Source organism: Tiliqua scincoides, chromosome 4 (genome assembly GCF_035046505.1).
Source record: "Tiliqua scincoides isolate rTilSci1 chromosome 4, rTilSci1.hap2, whole genome shotgun sequence".
In the NCBI taxonomy this organism is placed as follows: Eukaryota; Metazoa; Chordata; class Lepidosauria; order Squamata; family Scincidae; genus Tiliqua; species Tiliqua scincoides.
The window spans coordinates 25,293,455-25,311,302 of record NC_089824.1 but is presented as its reverse complement, the minus strand read 5'-3'; the positions used below and the strand labels follow the sequence as shown (position 1 = coordinate 25,311,302).

The 17,848-nt window shown below is 43.3% G+C and overlaps 2 protein-coding genes across 3 annotated transcripts in view; one reads left to right on the top strand and one right to left on the bottom strand.

Moving 5' to 3' along the window:
* The window catches only part of RNF19A (ring finger protein 19A, RBR E3 ubiquitin protein ligase), a 63,478-nt gene extending 45,921 nt beyond the window's left edge, over positions 1-17,557 (bottom strand). Inside the window, exons 1-2 of one of the 2 annotated variants that reach the window (XM_066623904.1) lie at positions 17,377-17,557; positions 12,112-12,265 (exon numbers count right to left, since the gene is read on the bottom strand). The gene's annotated coding sequence lies outside the window, so the exon portion shown is untranslated. Of the gene's footprint in view, positions 1-12,111; positions 12,266-16,975; positions 17,064-17,376 lie in introns of those variants that run through there. The other variant, XM_066623905.1, reaches the window with a different exon arrangement.
* Positions 13,298-17,848, top strand: part of LOC136648277 (collagen alpha-1(I) chain-like) — a 54,235-nt gene continuing 49,684 nt past the window's right edge. Inside the window, exons 1-2 of the mRNA XM_066624392.1 lie at positions 13,298-13,437; positions 16,911-17,649. Coding sequence (XP_066480489.1) covers positions 13,298-13,437; positions 16,911-17,649 — 879 coding nt within the window. The remainder of the gene's footprint in view (positions 13,438-16,910; positions 17,650-17,848) is intronic.

Sequence of the window (17,848 nt, the reverse complement as noted above, 5' to 3'; positions counted from 1 at the left end):
GGCATTCAGTGGCTTCCAATGCAACACAAAAATATAAGCATAATAAAAATTTAAAAAATATAAATCTTAAAAAATTTCTAAAATCTAGAAGCGACCTAAAAAATCTCATGAAAAGCAGAAGCAAGTCACTGACAATTTCAAAAAGCACCATATAACTAACATTAAAAAGGCTTGAGTGTCTAAATTGAGTTCCATAGATATTCAGTTTTTTTCTTTCTCTATTGCTAGCATGAGATTACTGCCCCAAACTACTAAACTAAGTCTAACTCCACAGATTTAGAATGCATATCCAATGGCATACAAGGATCTACACACAGCTATGGAACAGACTATTGGTCTTGGGTCAGCCTCACTCATGTCAGAAAGCAGCATTTTTTTTCCTTAACTGGGGAGGGCGCACTCTAAAATTTAAGAAAGTACACAACAAACAGGCCAGATAGGCATTTCAGGAGTTAAATCCTGGACAAAGATTAGGCCTTCTTCCACATATATTTTTATTCCATTTTCAAGGTACGTGTTTAAGAACATAAGAACAGCTCCGCTGGATCAGGCCATAGGCCCATCTAGTCCAGCTTCCTGTATCTCCTGTGACCCACCAAATGCCCCAGGGAGCACAGCAGATAACAAGAGACCTCATCCTGGTGCCCTCCTTTGCATCTGACATAGCCCATTTCTAAAATCAGGAGGTTGCACATACACATCATGTCTTGTAACCCGTAATGGATTTTTCCTCCAGAAATTTGTCTAATCCCTTTTTAAAGGCATCTAGGCCAGATGCCATCACCGCATCCTGTGGCAAGGAGTTCCACAGACCAACCACACTCTGAGTAAAGAAATATTTTCTTTTGTCTGTCCTAAATCTCCCAACACTCAATTTTAGTGGATGTCCCCTGGTTCTGGTGTTATGTGAGATTGTAAAGAGCATCTCTCTATCCACTCTGTCCTTCCCGTGCATAATTTTGTATGTATGAATCATGTCCCCCCTCAAGCACCTCTTTTCTAGGCTGAAGAGGCCCAAGTGCCATAGCCTTTCTTCATAAGGAAGGTGCCACAGCCCAGTAAACATCAGGCAGCCAAATCCTGAGCTGCCTGGGGTGCCCAGGCTCTGCGGCACCAAGAAGGGCTGCCGTCGGATCCTGCACATCCCAGGCTATGCGGGAGGCGCCTCGAAAGAAGGGGATTTTCATCCCTTTCCCCCGAGTAAGGTAAGCAGCTCTGCAATGGGGCTACTCACTTTACCGCATAAGGTAAAGGCACTCATGTAGGGCTCCACGCCCTACATGAGTGCCTTGGATCCTGCGGGGCAGAGCTCTGCGGATCTGCCTCCCACCCCTCCTCTAGGCACACCTCCAGCCCACCCCCCTGCTTCACACCTCCCCTTCACGCCTCCTCCCTGCCTTCTCTTCGCCCCCCCCGTCGGCCTTCCCCCTCCCCGTTCGCCTCCTCCGTGTCCCCGTCGCTGCTTGCCGTGCTGCTGCTCGGTGGTCTGGGAGACCTGGTCTGGGAGACCGCCGAGCCACGGAAGCTGGGCCACCACCCCGCGCTGGGCTAGCACCGGCAGGAGCCCAGCAGTGAAGCTGGGAATGTGCCTTAGGGCACATTTGCAACAGTGCTCGGCGCAAGCGCAGGATTAGGCTCTTAGTCACTGTCTTTTGCACCTTTTCCATTTCCAATGAATTCCAATGAATTGTTTAGAATCCCAATGTATTCCATTCCAATCAGTATTTGAAAATCAGAAAACAAAAACCTTTTTCAGAAATTTTGTTCACAATAAATAGCCTTCTACAACTAGTTTTTTTTTTGTTTTTTTTAATAGCTGGTATCTGCTTTTGGCAGTTTAACAGCTGAGAAACAGGAAATGTCTCAGACTACAATAACAACTCCTAAAGTTAAAACACATGCACTGGAAAGCATGTGATCTAGCCATGAACTTATCCTTTTATTATAGAAGTGCTATAAATTCTCATAAATTGACATTTCTGAATCGCTGAACAGCAAAACTTGTCTACAAGTGATCTATGGAAATTGATAGAATTGAGTTAATTTCATAGTCAAATACTGTTAGGCGAACCCATCAGAAATTTCTCAAGGCTAATATCAAAAAGTTGACAAAGCAAGCAGATAGCTCAAGGATGGTCTGTCAGAAAGGAACAGCATGTTTGTTACTAAGAGATGGATGTTTTCTAAATTTACTTTTGAATTTCTACCTAACAAATGACATATTTTAAAAACAAATGTGTGTAAACAAATATGGACAACAGCTAGCACTACTTTGTACAGCCTGTCAGCAAAAGAAAGGAATGCCACCCATCCTTACCACTTCACTCTGAACAGTATTATTATGGTGTCTAAATCCTCTCATCTATAAAAATAGTTGTAATTAAGGCAAATTACTGACATTGAAAGGAAATGACTGCCGATGAGGAAATCAGTGGTTGTGCCAGCTCCATGAACCTAAATATGTTGGTGGCACAAAAGACTATGGAAGCCTAAACACACAATATGTCTGAGAATGCTGGAATAGCTGCTATACAACTCTACTTCACTTATTTGCGATTTCTATTATACTTCACAAAAAAAAAATTCCCAAGCCACCTATGCAGATGGAACACTAGTTAAGTTCTAAGCACACCAAATAGAGCAACAGCAGTCAAAGGCTTTAACCCTTCAGAAGGGAGGTGCTCAAGAAGAAGTAAAGCAGTTCTGAGTGTAAACCCTAAGGCACATGGAAGGTTGAAGCCAAGAACTACTTAGAACCCAAACCTATCCAACATTCCAGCACTGAATCAGCCATACTAATGGGGCATACACTGCATTCTGCAGTGGTGGGGGCAGTCATGGAGGCCTCCACAAGGTACAGGAAGCTTTCCAGGTAACCACTCCATAGTCAAGTTGCAAACACAAGCTTAACAAACAACCCCTTATCCACTGAGTGGCACTTGTGGAAGGTGTCTGGACATGCTTTCCCTTCAGCCGGCCAGGGAACATGGAGGAAGGGAGTTGGAGGTGGTGTGGCAGCAGGAGAGGGGAGAAAAAGTATGCAAAATTCCCAGCCCTGGTACTCCCACCCCCCAGTTGGCAGGACTGGGCCCCCTGGATGCATTCTTCTAACTCCCAGGGGTGGAGTAAAGGATCCAGGCTACCAGGTTTTTGCACCTCTTTTGGAGAGAGGAACAGGCAGTGCCTCTGCTGACTTGCTGCAAGCTGCCTGCCTGGGGAGAAGCAATGCTAGGAGCTGCAGAAGAGGCACCACCATAGCCAGATACAGCCAGGTGCGACTCCTGCCTCTTCCTCCTCAGAGCAGCAGCAGCAGCTTTGTCCACAGGGGAGCCCACCCCCACCCCGATTCCCCCATCTCCTCAGATTGTAATCCTATGCGCTCTTACCTGGCAGTAAGCCCCATTGACTATAATGGGACTTACCTCTGAGTAGATATGCATAGGATTGGGCTGTTAATCACACTGTGGCTGTGATGGACTTTTCCTCCAGAAATTTTTTCAATCCCCTTTTAAAGGCATCTAGTCCAGACACCATCACCACATCCTGGAGCAAGTAGTTCCACAGACTAATGGCAGATGGGAGAGTGGGCAGTTGTTGTTTTGTGGCTGCAGCCCACTGCTGCTCTCCTTGCTATACCTATCTATAGGCTAGCTCACGCTATCCTAGCCCCAACCAAAGTAGTCCACACCTAGAGCATGACAGCAATTAGAACAGAAAGTGAAGAGAGCTTCTCTTCCCTAAAGACCTTGCAGTGCATGCCAAAAGGGCTTTTCTTCCCGAGACCACATGCAGCAGCCATTCTGAGATGTCTCTCTGAGCTGGTGCTTCCCTCACACATCTCTTCTTTATTATGTTATGTATTACTAATTTAGTTGCATTTTTTGTGTATGGGGTGGAGGAGTTGCATGTGGTCCTTGCCGTCTCCAAATTTTGCCTTAGCGGTCCCTGAGCTCCTAAAGGTTGGGAACCACTAGCCTAGAGCATACAATAGTATTGAACTTGACATTACAAAGTTAGTACATTATCAATGTGACCTTAAAAAGAGAAACTGTTTGACTATTCCTGTAAGTTCTATTTCCTCCTTGAAATATCTCATAGGGTATTTTAACAAACAGATGCACAAAAGCACATATTTCATGCTTATCAGTGCACTTCTTCAGTGGTTCAAGGCATTAAAATAGAAGTATAGCTCAATGACCAAAAGTTCTGCTGGCATATCACCCATAAATTTCATAAAGTTATGCCAACAGAAGACACTGAATCCTAATTCAGTTGATTCATTAATTATACAAACACTCCCTATCATAATTCACCACTTGCATGCTCAGTGTTGCCAAACTGTTTATAAGCAATTATTTTGCAGTTAGGTGGCTGGGGTTTACTGATGCCTTGTTTTTGATAAAAACAAAGACAAGTAGCTCAAAGTCTAGAATAATACTGTATAACTACTAGCCCTCTTCGCTAAAACCACATGAAGATTCTGTGCAAGGTAACGAAACCCTCTGGCAGAACTACACGGGGCTACTCAGACTTGCGCCAGTGATTCTGCTGAGCAACAACAACAACAGTATTTATATACCACTTTTCAACAAAAAGTTCACAAAGCGGTTTACAGAGAAAATCAAATATCTAATGGCTCCCTGTCCCAAAAGGGCTCACAATCTAAAAAGATGCAACACCAGCAGAAAGCCACTAGAAAAGACACTGCTGGGGTGAGCATATCTGAGTAGTTCCATTGGGCAGGCAAGGACTCAACACAGAGCAAGGAAAAAAATGTTTCTTTAACCGCCAGCCTGCTCAATTTCAGCAATGGATACAGAATGGGCCATGTGACCCTGCTGCACTATTGCTGAATAACATTGGGTTGTAAGTCAGTCATGGAAGAAAAACATATACAGAAGTAATCTCATTCCATCTTTTACTTATTTTGCTCTTTTCCAGGATCATATCCTTTACTTGGTTCTCTTTTTTAAAACTAACCAAAAACTTACAGCCTTATCTTACCTAGACACATGGGGCACTGCATCCTCACTACCACAGCCTGCTACCCCTGTTAACATAAGAACATAAGAACAGCCCCACTGGATCAGGCCATAGGCCCATCTAGTCCAGCTTCCTGTATCTCACAGCGGCCCACCAAATGCCCCAGGGAGCACACCAGATAACAAGAGACCTTGAACTGTTCGAACTGGTAAGCCAGCAATGGGGGCAGAATGTGGCTGTGAATGGGAAGAAGCAGAGTGTCTGGGAGGAAAGAGGGGCAAATGTCAGAGACAGCGATTTGCACAGATATCCTCATCCTGTTTCCCTCCATTCTCTCTCACTTATTCACTTTGGACCTGTGCCAGCAAAGTTGCTGGCTCAGATCCGAAGTGACTTGTTGGGCCAATAGAGGCTTACCCCTAGGTAAGGGAACAAATGTTATCTTACCTGGAGGAGATTTCTGTGACCCTCCCCCCCCCCCCCGCCCAGGCAAGATGCAGCATGTACTCTTATGGCAGAAGGAGGATTTAAAGCCTAATCTATGAACGTCTACTCAAAGGTAAGTCCCATAATAGTCTATGGGGCTTACTCCTAGGAAACCGTGGACAGGATTGCAGCCTTAGTTAGGTCTGAGCTACCTGTTTATGCCAAGTGAAATTGGCCATTCTTGTGATACTCAAAACCCCTGATAGTATCAGATCACAAAGCAGGTAGAAATATTAATTGATAAGCCCGCAACCATGAATAACAAGAAAAAGGAAACCAGATTCACCAAATGTTGATCTCAAGGGGAGTGAAAAATAGAAGCAAGAAGTTAGATCTATAATTAAATCACATCTCTTTTTTTAATAGCGCACGCAATACATATTAATTTGAGATGTGTTTGCACTTTTTGTTCAAGTGTTAAATCAAACTACCATATTTTTGGCAACATATTTTATATTGGTATATTATATAAGCCTAAAATCAAAATTTAGAGAGAAAAATAAGTTGCTATTTATGAGAGGTGGATTAATTTAAATCATTTAATTCTGAAGGAGACACACTGGCAAGAATTACTTGTAAAGGCTGGTATTACACAATACCTACTTTGCTTCATTACTCACCAAGAAAGCTATGATACAACATTCACACCACAATTCTAGGTATTTCAATTTGAACATTCCACTTCAGTCTACTGAATTTATTTTCAGATTAATGTGTTAATTCTCATGAAAATATTCCTGGATAATATGGATGAGTTCAACTCAATAATATATTCATTCAAGAACACTGAACACGTTTCAGAAAATGTATATCTATATCTTACCACATTTTAGCCTGTCCTTCCTTTACAGCAGTGGTTCTCACACATTTAGCACTGTGACCCACCAGGACAGAATGGGAATCTGCCGGGACCCACCGGAAGTGATGTCATGACCGGAAGTGACATCATCAAGCAGGAACATTTTTAATTGCCCTAGGCTGCAATCCTATCCACACTTACCCAAGAGTAAATTTCTTTTACTATCATTGTTAAAAGAATATATATAGCAGTTTGTTAAAAGTACAGGTCTATAACATTTCCCCAAATGCAGTTACATACTATGGTAGCATCAAGTCTAATATATTAAAAATAAAATATTGAAATGAATGGGGACCCACCTGAAATTGTCTCGCAACCCACTGTTTGAGACCCACAGTTTGAGAAACACAACCCACAGTTTGAGAAACACTGCTCTACAGAGCTCAGTTGCCATGCATAAGCCTATCTATCATATGTTATTTCTCACATCCATCCTGTTTAATAGGTAACTCAGATAGTGAGAGGGTGGTACGCAAAGAAGCATGTGATCACCTGCCTTTGAGGTTTTCACAGCCAACAGTTGAGGGACAGTTGAAATATAAGATGCTGTGTTGGGGCAACAAAGTTGGTCTAGGATACTAAATGACCACTGGCTCCCCTTTAGCCTTTATTAGATAACCATGGCTGTAATCCTATACACTTAGGTGTAAGTCCTATTAAACTCAGTTGGGCTTACATCCAAATAGATTTGCACAGGATTGCACTATAAGTGAAAAGGAATACATTTTTCCCTATTCAAAGGGTAACTAACTGCGGATAAGATAGAAGGCAATTTTAATACAAAACTGGGATAAACTCTACTGCTCCATTAGGCTAAAAAGCAACCCACGCTAAATATCTGCAAGGCTGTGAAATATTACCAAATGAGGATGTCTTAGGGAGGCTATATTAATTATTATTATTATTATTATTATTAACGGTATTTATATACCGCTTTTCAACTAAAAGTTCACAAAGCGGTTTACAGAGAAAAATCAAACTAAATGGCTCCCTGTCCCAAAAGGGCTCACAATCTAAAAAAATGCAAATGAATACCAGCAGACAGCCACTAGAACAGACAGTGCTGGGGTGAGGTGGGCCATTTACTCTCCCCCTGCTAAAAAAGGAACACCCACTTGAAAAAGTGCCTCTTACCCAATTAGCAGGGGTTATATGGTTATATGTGAACTATATGGTACTCAACGCCTTTCTCTGTACTGAAAATGTATTGCCAGGGCTTTTCAAAGTGGGGCGTCATGATGTCCCAGCCTGTGGGCCCTGGCCTCTGCCCCCTTAAGGGGCGGGGGCAGCCTGGTGGCAGGGCGGAGGCAGCAGTGCTATCTCCAGGATCATGCCACTCAGGTTCCTGCAGCCTCCCTGGGGTGCGGGGAGCCCAGTACGACCTTCTGCAGGGCTCCCCGCAGATGTTAAAGTAAAAGTGGAGCGATCACGCCCCGCTTCAGCAAAAGAGGAAGTGGAGCACGATCGCTCCGCTTTCACTTTTCACAGCTGCAGGGAGCCCTGCAGAAGGTCACACCGGGCTCCCCGCACCCCGGGGAGGCTGCAGGAGGCTTGGGTAAGTGCACCCAAGCCCCTGCAGCCCTCTGAGCGGCACGATCCTGGGGATCGCGCCACTGCCTTCCCCCCGCCCCCACAAGCATTTACAGTGGCTCAAACTCTCCACAAGAGGTTGAAAACCACTGACATACTGCTATATTGCTATATGGCAGATGACACCACAACTATTAGAAAATTCCCTGGAATAGTTATATTTGCATGTGCTATTGCCAGATCAAAATGTGTGAATATGAGAAACAAACAGAGTGGGGAAGAAGACACTTCTGGGGAAAGAGGACTGCCAAGGAGACCAAAAAATGGCTATTTGGCAACATTCATCATGTGTTTGGAAAGCTAGATAAGTCTGTACAGGAAGTTGGATAGGCAACCTACTTTAGCAGTACTGGCACTTGGTGTACTACCGCTTGACTATAATGCTAATTTAACATGCATTCTCACAACTAGAAATCAAAATCACCTCCTGACAATTGTCTTAATGGTAGGAAGACTGAATTACATATCTTTAATTTACTGTAGAGACTAACCATCTGAGATGCTACATGTTAAGTCAATCAGTGCTTGATTTTTCTTTTGTCACAACTTTGTTGCCTACTTCACCATTCCCTTTCCTGGATGAATGACACACTTTGCGAATATTCACAAACATTATAAATTGTCTCAAATGCTGTGCACACATCAATTTTTTCCCCTCTTATCTATCCACAAGGCTAACACAGAAACAAACCCCTGACCCTAGGCCCAAGGGAATGTGTTAACACAGATACAGTTGAACTTTTGAAATGTGAAAACAGGGAAACAGCAGGTAATTAAAAGCACAAAGTAAAAAATGCCAAGCCAAGCCACATGAAACACAAAGGTGTTGTGCAGTACCAACACAACTATCATTAAATATTGGATACATTGGTGTTCCAATAATCTGCATGCATTCAACAGAAATCTTGATAGCTAGTATGTTAGACTCTTTAGGTACCAAATTTACCTGGGAGGGGAGAATAAACTTTTCAGTTGAAAGAGTTGTTTCAAATTTGAATATAAAAAGTATTACTTTTTCAAGTAGAAAGAAGCTAATACAGTTCTTCACATTCTAAACAGAAATATGATCCTGATCCAAAATATAACCTGTCTGTGTTTGACAATTCTTCATACAAAATATCTGATACAAGGACACAAATAAAACACTGAATATTTCATAGTCTTCTAGTTTAAAATTAATGAGACGAGTTCTAGTAGTATGAGATTATAAGGGTAGCAATTTATCTCAACTGATACAGCTCTATCAACCTCAAAAGTTGCCATCAAGGTTCCTCTGCTAAGATAAGCAGCTTTTAGTGTGCAATGATATCAGAAAAGCAGAAAAGCCTTTTTCTCTCTGCAGCAGCCTCCAGGGCACAGACTAGTTTATCCTCAAAAATGCACAGAAGTATTAGAAGAGATGAATAAGAGCACTCCAATTTTAAAAGCAAGCCTACTTTTCCAATAAGCCCAAATATCCAGAGGGGTAATAGCAAGGTGGCCATAATAATGACTGACAGTTTCCCCTCCCACCCTACAGTAAGCTACAGTTGTGTTACTCCTGTTATAAGCCATTGGGAATTAAGTAGGATTGTTCCTGTACTATTTGTATAAACAAACAGCCATTCAGGAATTTTCACCAGGGAAATGTACAGGAAAGGTAGATATGACCAGCTGAACTGTTTTCCAGTTTATAACTCCTAAGAGATATTCTCTGATCTTTTTGCTGAGGATCTCTTCAGGGCAATACATTTTCTCTAAAGGAAGAACGCTATACAAAAAAAGCAGATGTGTACAACAACTGAACGGTTCTTGTTAAAGTATGTGCCCATTTAAAAAATAATTTACATTTATTTCCAGCAAAAAACACCAATCAAAAGAGAACTAAAGCTGACAGAAACTGAATATATTTCAACTTCCTTTTTAGAAAGTCACTCTGATGTGCAAATATTTTGAAGTTCCTGTGCTGTGGCTAGCTACCATAACAAGTTCCAGTATGTATTGACAAGAGAAAACTTTTGGAATGACCCACATACAAAAACATATCAGAACTGGGTTTTTCGAGAATGGTCATGTATGCACGAGCCTTTCCAGTGAAAATAAACATTCCTTCTCCCATCCATTAATATTTTTAGGGGCAGCCCTTTTTCATCTATGGCCAACAATTATTTTGGTCTCTTTACTGAGAAATGTGACTTTTAAACAAGAATTTTACTACATTGATCTAAAAAACACTGCAAGGATACAAATGTTTTGCTAACTGACTGCCATAGACTGCATAATGGGGGGAAGAGGGAAGAGGACAAAACTGCCACTAATACCTGTATAATACCAGAGTGATGCCCATAGCTTCCCTTGTTCTAGAGCAGCAATTCTCAAAATGTTCCTCAAAGAGGCCTCGGGTTCTCCAAGACCCCCTCCAGGGGCTCCTCGAGTACACCATAAGTAGCTGCCATCAGCTCAGGATTGTGCCACTCCACACATACACCAGTGCTATGGGGCTCCCCAAGACTGCACATGGGCCAGCACAGCTCCCCAAGATTCCATTTAGAAGCATTAAGGGCTCTAGAGACTGAAATGTTAGGCAACCACTGCTCTGCAGGAAGAGTTAACTGTGGATGTCATCCCATGTATTTTGCACTCTCAGGATATTCCCTATTCGTATTAAATGTATTCCAAAGTAGAAAGTGTTTTTGCTAAAACATTAAAATATGAGAAAGTCTTCTACCTAGCATTCAGGTGATGGCCAAAACAAAAAATTTCTATTACAGAAGGGAACACAATTGTCTTTGAAAAGTTGATGGGACTTCCCGAAACATCTGATTGAAACTACAGGTTGAGCCTCGCTAACCGTGGAATTTTTATCTGCGGATCTGGTTTATCAGGTGGATCTGGAAAATCTTTTTCTGGAAATGTGGTTTCAGATTTGGCCCAATCTGAAGCCTTTGGACGTGACCAGAGCTGGTCACCTCTGAAGGCCCTTCTGAGGCTCGTAGAGGCCACGCAGTCTTTACAGGTCTTGAAATGGCCTCTGGAAGTCCAGGAACAGCTCCCCTATGCCTGCGGATAAAGAGGCATCACCTGTAGTTTCGCTTAAAAAAAAACAAATTATGTGTACAGAAGTAGTGATAGGGAAGGAATTGGCAACTGACAGCCACAGACAGAAAATAATCAGTGGAAGGCTACCAGCCAACCTAGGCAGGATATTCTTGCCACTGGTTTAAATTATTTGCAGGGGGTGGGGGCGGGCAGACCGTCAAAAACAGCTGACATTGCAACACAGCTTCTAGTCAACTTATGTTGACTGAGAGAGAGGTAACCACGAATAGAAAGGAAAGTGGAAAATAGTATCACTGTGGCTGCTGAGCAATCATGCAAGTGCCATTTATTGTTTCCATTTAATTTATTTACATTTAATTCCATTTTATTTAAAGAGAATGCTTGTGTAGTTTTCCAGCAACCACTCAAGTCCACAATTTTCTTTTTCTATTCAAACAGAATGCAAACAAGATGGCAAGAAAGCTATAATGTTACCTCTGCCATAATTTCTGTTAACTTCCTTTCATTTAAAGAGCTGGGGTAGGAGGATCATCAAAGTCACCCGTTTCCCCTAAGTAGATCCCTGAGTGTGCTTTTAGGACTGGAAGGACAGGTGAAGTTAGGGTGGCCTGATGAATCTCTTTTGGGACTAGATGAGTCCAATGTTCAATTATGATATTTATTTAAATACTGAAAGAAGATAGAAGAGCACATGCACAAGTATATTCAAGATTTCAATATCCAATCACAATTTAGCTACTCTTTAATTTTGTCATTTGTTTGCTCCATAAGGGGAGACATTTTGGCAATGTGATGCAATCTTTCCTTTAGCAATGACTGTCCTGAACTGGTATAACATCTTCAAAATTCTCATGCAACTTATGCAGTTATATTTTTTGTATTAACACTGCAAAAAGTGAAGTATATAAAACATCAGAAATTTTTTGTAGGCAGTTAGAAAAAAATTAGTAAAAAAAGCAAAAGAAACAACGTGGAAAAGGACAAACTGAAGAAAATTTAAAAAATTCAAATAAGTAGTGACTTTAAAAGAATCACACTTGTCAAGAAGTTTGGCATTTATTAAAACAGCTCCTATATTTTTAATATGGATAATAAAAGGTGCATTAATTCAAGGAAAAACTGCCTCAAGGCTACTACAATGCAATTCAATTTACCTTCTTGCAAGAAGTCAACCTCCATGTGCCACTCGAGTGTATGCATTCAGAAAGATACCACTGTCTCTCATACTTAATCCCGTAATGCAGTCATCTGCTGGAGTTACATCAGTTACAACTTTTTGTCAGTAAATGTGAAAGTGAAAACTTGTAGCTGCAATCACAGGGAAAAGAAAGCACAGTATTAGGTCCACTATGATCATGACAATATAAGAAAGAACAATAGAAATAGCCTTCTAAACACTAACGGTTTGGATTATTTTTTAAGAGAACCAGAAGATTTAAAACTTCATGCATTCATTAACATGTCTGCTTTCTGTGTTTTATACTTGCTGACTTCCCAACAACAAAACAAGGTCACAAACCTAAATTTACAAGTCTGCATACCCATGGAACCAGCACACACTGGGCTGTCTTTCGAGAATGCATTTAGCTTCTTTTTAATCTAATCCTAAATTTCTGCAAGATTAGCAATTTCCTGCAAGACACTAGGGGCCCAGTCCTGCCAACTTCCTAGCACTGATGCAGCCACAATGCAGCCTCAAGGGGACAAACATTCCCTTACCTTGAGGAGACCTCCATGACTGCACTCCAACTATAGGATGCAGCACACACTCCATTATCATGGTTGCATCAGCACTGGAAAGTTGAATAGGATTGGGCCCTAGAACAGCCAACTCAGAATTCTACACAATTCTGGCTGACCTTGCCATAAAATACATAAAAGAGAGAGAAAAGACAGAATCATTCAAAGCTCCAAAGGCCAAGCATACTTGTCAGGCAGATCAGGCACCAATCCTATCCAATTTTCCAGCGCCAGTGCAGCCATGCCAATGGGGGGTACACTACACCTTGTGGTGGAGAGGCAGTCACAGAGGCCTCCTCAAGGTATGGGAACATATGTTCCCTTACTTCAGGACTGCATTGCAGCTACACCAATGCTGGAAAGTTGGATAGGATTGGGCCCACAGACAGAAAAAACTGTTTGCACTGCTCCCTCCCTGCATTGTTAGCAGTAAGCAAGTATCCAATACAACACATTCTGCAAATTAAAAAAAAACTTGTACCCAGAACTAGGTAACACAAACTGCACAAACCATTGACTCACTCTTATTCCAGCAGCCACATCATTTCAAAATCGAATGTTTTAATTTTATGAACATTTTGCTATTTTAGTTGTAGAAGTATGGTTATACAAATTCACTTTTTCCACCACAACGCTAATGTCCATCAACTCAAGTCACAGAAAGTCATGCAAGAACCGCTTACCCAAGAATTTCATTCCAACCTCACTGAGTTGGAAATGCCCAATGCTGCCAACTCAAGGTCAAATGATTTAGGGGCAACCACTCACAGGAAAGACGAATTCAGCATATACCTATGCTAGTTTGATAGCCCAATCCTAATAAACTTTCAAAGCCTATGCAGCTGTGCCAAAGGGGTGCACACTGCATTCTGTGGTGGGGAGGCAGTCACAGAGGCCTCCTCAAGGCAGGGGAACATTTGTTCCCTTACCTCAGGGCTGCATGGGCGCTAGAAAGTTGGTAAGGATTGAGCTGTCAGTCACTTACATTCAAGAGTAAGCCAAACCAAAATAGACACTCAATTTTATAATTTGTAGGGGAGGGAGAAGGAGAGAATGCAGTGGTACAGTAATTATAATGTAAACTTTCAAGCTGCAGAAAGAATATTTAAGCAAATGAGTTGCCACTCAGTTAAAAAAATAGAATGGACTGGCAGACTTAGTCTCAACTTCTCACTGTGTTGTTCTTGTGTCTCACACAATTAGTCATTCCCATATTTAGGCTGCAATCCGATCCACACTTACATGGGAGTAAGCCCCACTAACTAAAATGGAACTTCTGAGTAGACATGCATAGGATTGGGCTAATAGTATCAAAATTAAATGAGAATAGAAGTATACAAAAGCTTTAGAGGCCTACAGAACTCTGGTTGGTCATCCTAAATGAAGCATAATTTTATTTTGGATTTCTTCTAATGGGCGAACACAGCCATTTACAATTTTACACAATTATACTTTTAAATGTAGTAAAGGCCACTCAGAGCAGTGAGGCTGTAACTCTCCATCTACCAATCCCCTTCTACTTCATCTGAAAATCCTACTACTAAGAAAATGAAAATCAGGACCTCCTTTTAACACAAGGTTAAGAATACAAAGATTCCCAATACAGAAAAATTTTATTTCCCAATACTGCAAAGTACACAAAATTGTTTTTGAATTAATGACCAAGGGCCCAATCCTATCCAACTTTCCAGTGCTAATGCGCTCTCAGTGTAGCCCCAAGGTAAGGGAACAAACATTCCTGCACCTTGAGGAGGTCTCCATGACTATCTCCCCACAGCAAGAATGCAGCACCAACCCCATTGGCACACCTACATCTGAAAAGTTGAATGGGATACAGCCCCAAATTACTTATCAAATCACATAGGTGTCAGCTAGATACTGGATCACTGAATACTAGTAAACACCTTTTCATATACAGAAACATTTAAAGAAAAGCTTTATACCACATCAAGACTTTTCTAATCTAACATTTCCTTATAGAACTGCTGACATACCCAAGGAACAAAATAATTGAATATTCTTAATTTCAAGAATTGCAGCTTCCTTCATTATACACATTTTCTTTTTGGAAACTAGGTTATAACAGTTTTTATATGTCAAATACATACACAAATGCCCAAGGCCTGGGATCATTTATTGCTTTTAATCAATTTCATAAGTATAGTTTTGAAGTTCTAACAAATGCCTAAGTTAGGCCAGACAGATTTACAAGAAAACATTTTGTTATTTGTCATTATAATCACTAAATATTGTGCTTGATATTTAGTAATTGAATAAAGCCAGCAGTAAAAGCACAGAACCTAAACATTAGACTTTCAACCTGTACATTTCAAAAAGTCTACATATGATATTGTAAATACTGATACAAACAAACAAGGGAAAACATTCAAATGATTGTTACATTCACAGCCCAATACAATCCAATTTTCCAGCACTGGTGCAACCATGCCAGTGGGGTGGAAGCTGCATCCTGTGGTAGAAGGGCAGTTACAGAGGCCTTCTCAAGGTAAGGGAACATTTGTTCCCTTATCTCAGGGCTGCACTGCAGTTGCACTGGTGCTGGAAAGTTGGATAGGATTGGGCCCTCAGTCCTACAATTCCACTATCCACTCAACAACCACTACTTGACCTTTTCACAATACACTCCCTGGTAACTACATCAACATAACACAAGAAGCAACAAGAACTGCCACAAACTGTCCACCAACTGGAAGTAAAGGTAAATTGTGGCAGAAGTTATACCATTTTCTCACTCCCAACTCTATATCCTTACTTTGACAGCAGCAGCATCCAGCATGGTCACTGAAGGCAGCCTCTTTTGGGCTCTATACAAAAAACCAGCACATTAACTTCTCATTAGGACAGACAAGAAACTGCTTGCTGACAACCTACTAATGGGAAAATTCCACATTACATCACGATGATCTTCTGTGCAATTAATCTAATCAGAAACAGCTCTTGTAAGATCTAAGCATTTTAAAAACATTTCTGATGCCTGCAGGAAGTCTCTTGCTTCTCCTTTTACACCTACACTACTCTGCTTAATTGTCTTCATTAGATACCTAATCAGACTCACAACAGTTCCAGGGCAACAGCCTCATAAAATGCTACAGGCCCCCCCCATAGGATTGGTTGCACAGAAGTTGTCTTTAAATAATAATAATAATAATAATAATAATAATAATAATAATAATAATAATAATAAATCAGTACAATACTCCTCCACTGAGAATTAGTTAATCAAAAGGAAATATTGAAATATTTCTACCTACTCTTTGAAAATCAGCTAGTGAAGAGGCACTGCATTGTATTTAAGGCTACATATACTTATTGCAACCTCCCCAAAAGGCAGTCAAGAACACACACAGAGAGAATTAATTAAGATGCTTCTCCTTAAGTTGTATTTTGAGGAAAAGCGGAAGACAATAGTCTACTGCAGACTTTCTGGGGGGGGAAGTTTGCTACAATCTCTTCCCCCCAGGAAGTTTTGCAATGGATTGGGTAGTCACCACCCCACCCTTGGGACGAGAGACTTCCTTCTTGGAAACACACACACCCAGTGTCCTGTTATTTTACAGGAAGCCCACAGTTCCAAAAACAAAAACGAAAGTTACTGCTATACTTACTCCCCCCCCCTTTTTTTTCTATTTTTCAGATGTCATCTTATTTTACAGGCTTCTATGGAGCTGCTTGAGTGGAAGGAGAGTCTGGAGAGAGAAGACATTAAAAGTCCTTCCCCCAGAAAACTTATTTGGGGCAGAAAAGGAGAGTGTACATATTTTGAGCCTTTTTGTTGGGGGGCGGGGCGGGAAGAGGTTAGGTGTGGCAGGGATAGGGGGCATCAATATCTCTTTCAGGATGGCTTGGGGGGATTTAGACCCCAATCCTAGGCATGTCTGCTCAGAAGTCAGTTCCATTATGGGGCTTACTCCCAGGAAGTGTGGATAGGATTGTAGCCTCAGAGCCCCATCCTATGCGTGTCTCCTCAGAAGTCAGTCTCATTATAGTCAATGGGGCTTACTGCCAGGAAAGTGTGGGTAGGGCTGCAGCCTCAGAGCCCCATCCTATGCATGTCTCCTCAGAAGTGAGTCCCATTCTAGTCAACCGGGCTTACTCGCAGGAAAGTGTGCCTAGGAGTGCAGCCTTAGAGTCCAATGCTAGGCAGGTCTCCTCAGAAGTAGCTCCCATGGGAGTCAACGGGGCTTACTCCCAGGAAAGTGTGGCTAGGACCTGTCTCCTCCCCGCGAACGGGGCTCACTCCCGGGACTGCAGCCTTACCCGCTGCTTCGAGAGCCGAGGACGGAGCGCGGCGGGACGGGCCCCAGCGAGCGCAGCGCAGCGCCTGGCCGGGCTCCCCCTCTGGCGGCCCGGGCGGGGAACTGAGGGGAGACAATGGCCACGGCGATGACTTCACCCTCCAGCAATGTGAGGAGCAGCCACAGCGGCGGCGGCCGCCGCCTAGTCCCCTCTCGGCCCCGGGGCCGGCCGGCCGCCGCCAGCGGAGGGGAGAGGAGCGCGTCCCGCTCGGAGCCTCCCTCCCGCCAGCCAGCGCAGCTCGAGGAGCCGCCGCCAGCCGCCGCCTCTCCTTCCGGGGGGCCCTCGCTGGCTCCTCGCCCCCCACCCAGCCTCAGGAGGCGGCTCCCGGGCCCCGCACCCGCCGCAGCGCGCCCCTCCCGTACCTGCACTCGCTGCTGCGGCTGCGGCGGCGGCGGCAGCCCCGCTCCGCCCGACTGGGCCCTCCCGGCCCCGCGCAGGAAGTGCCTGTGAGGAGCGCAGAAGGCGGGGGGAGGAGACGCCAGCAGGCCGCGGGCGGGCTGGGCTGGGCCGCGCTCGCCTTGCCCGGCTGGGGGAGGTGCCCTCCTCCTCCTCTCCTCTCCCTGCTGAGATCACAGACGAGGCGGGGCCGCCTGCTGCTTGAACCCGCTGTCCGGCTCGCGGGAGGCGAGGCTGAGGTAGGTCGAGCGGGAGAGCCGTGGGCGTCAGGGAGGGGGGCGGCCTCGGCTCGCTTCGCCTCAGGGGGACCCGTGGGCGCCTCGGAGCCCAGCCTGTGCAGGTCTGCTCAGAAGAAAGCCCCATTCCAGGCAGTGGGGCTCACTCCCAGGAAAGTGTGGATAGGATGGCAGCCTCAGAGCCCAATCCTATGTGTGCCTA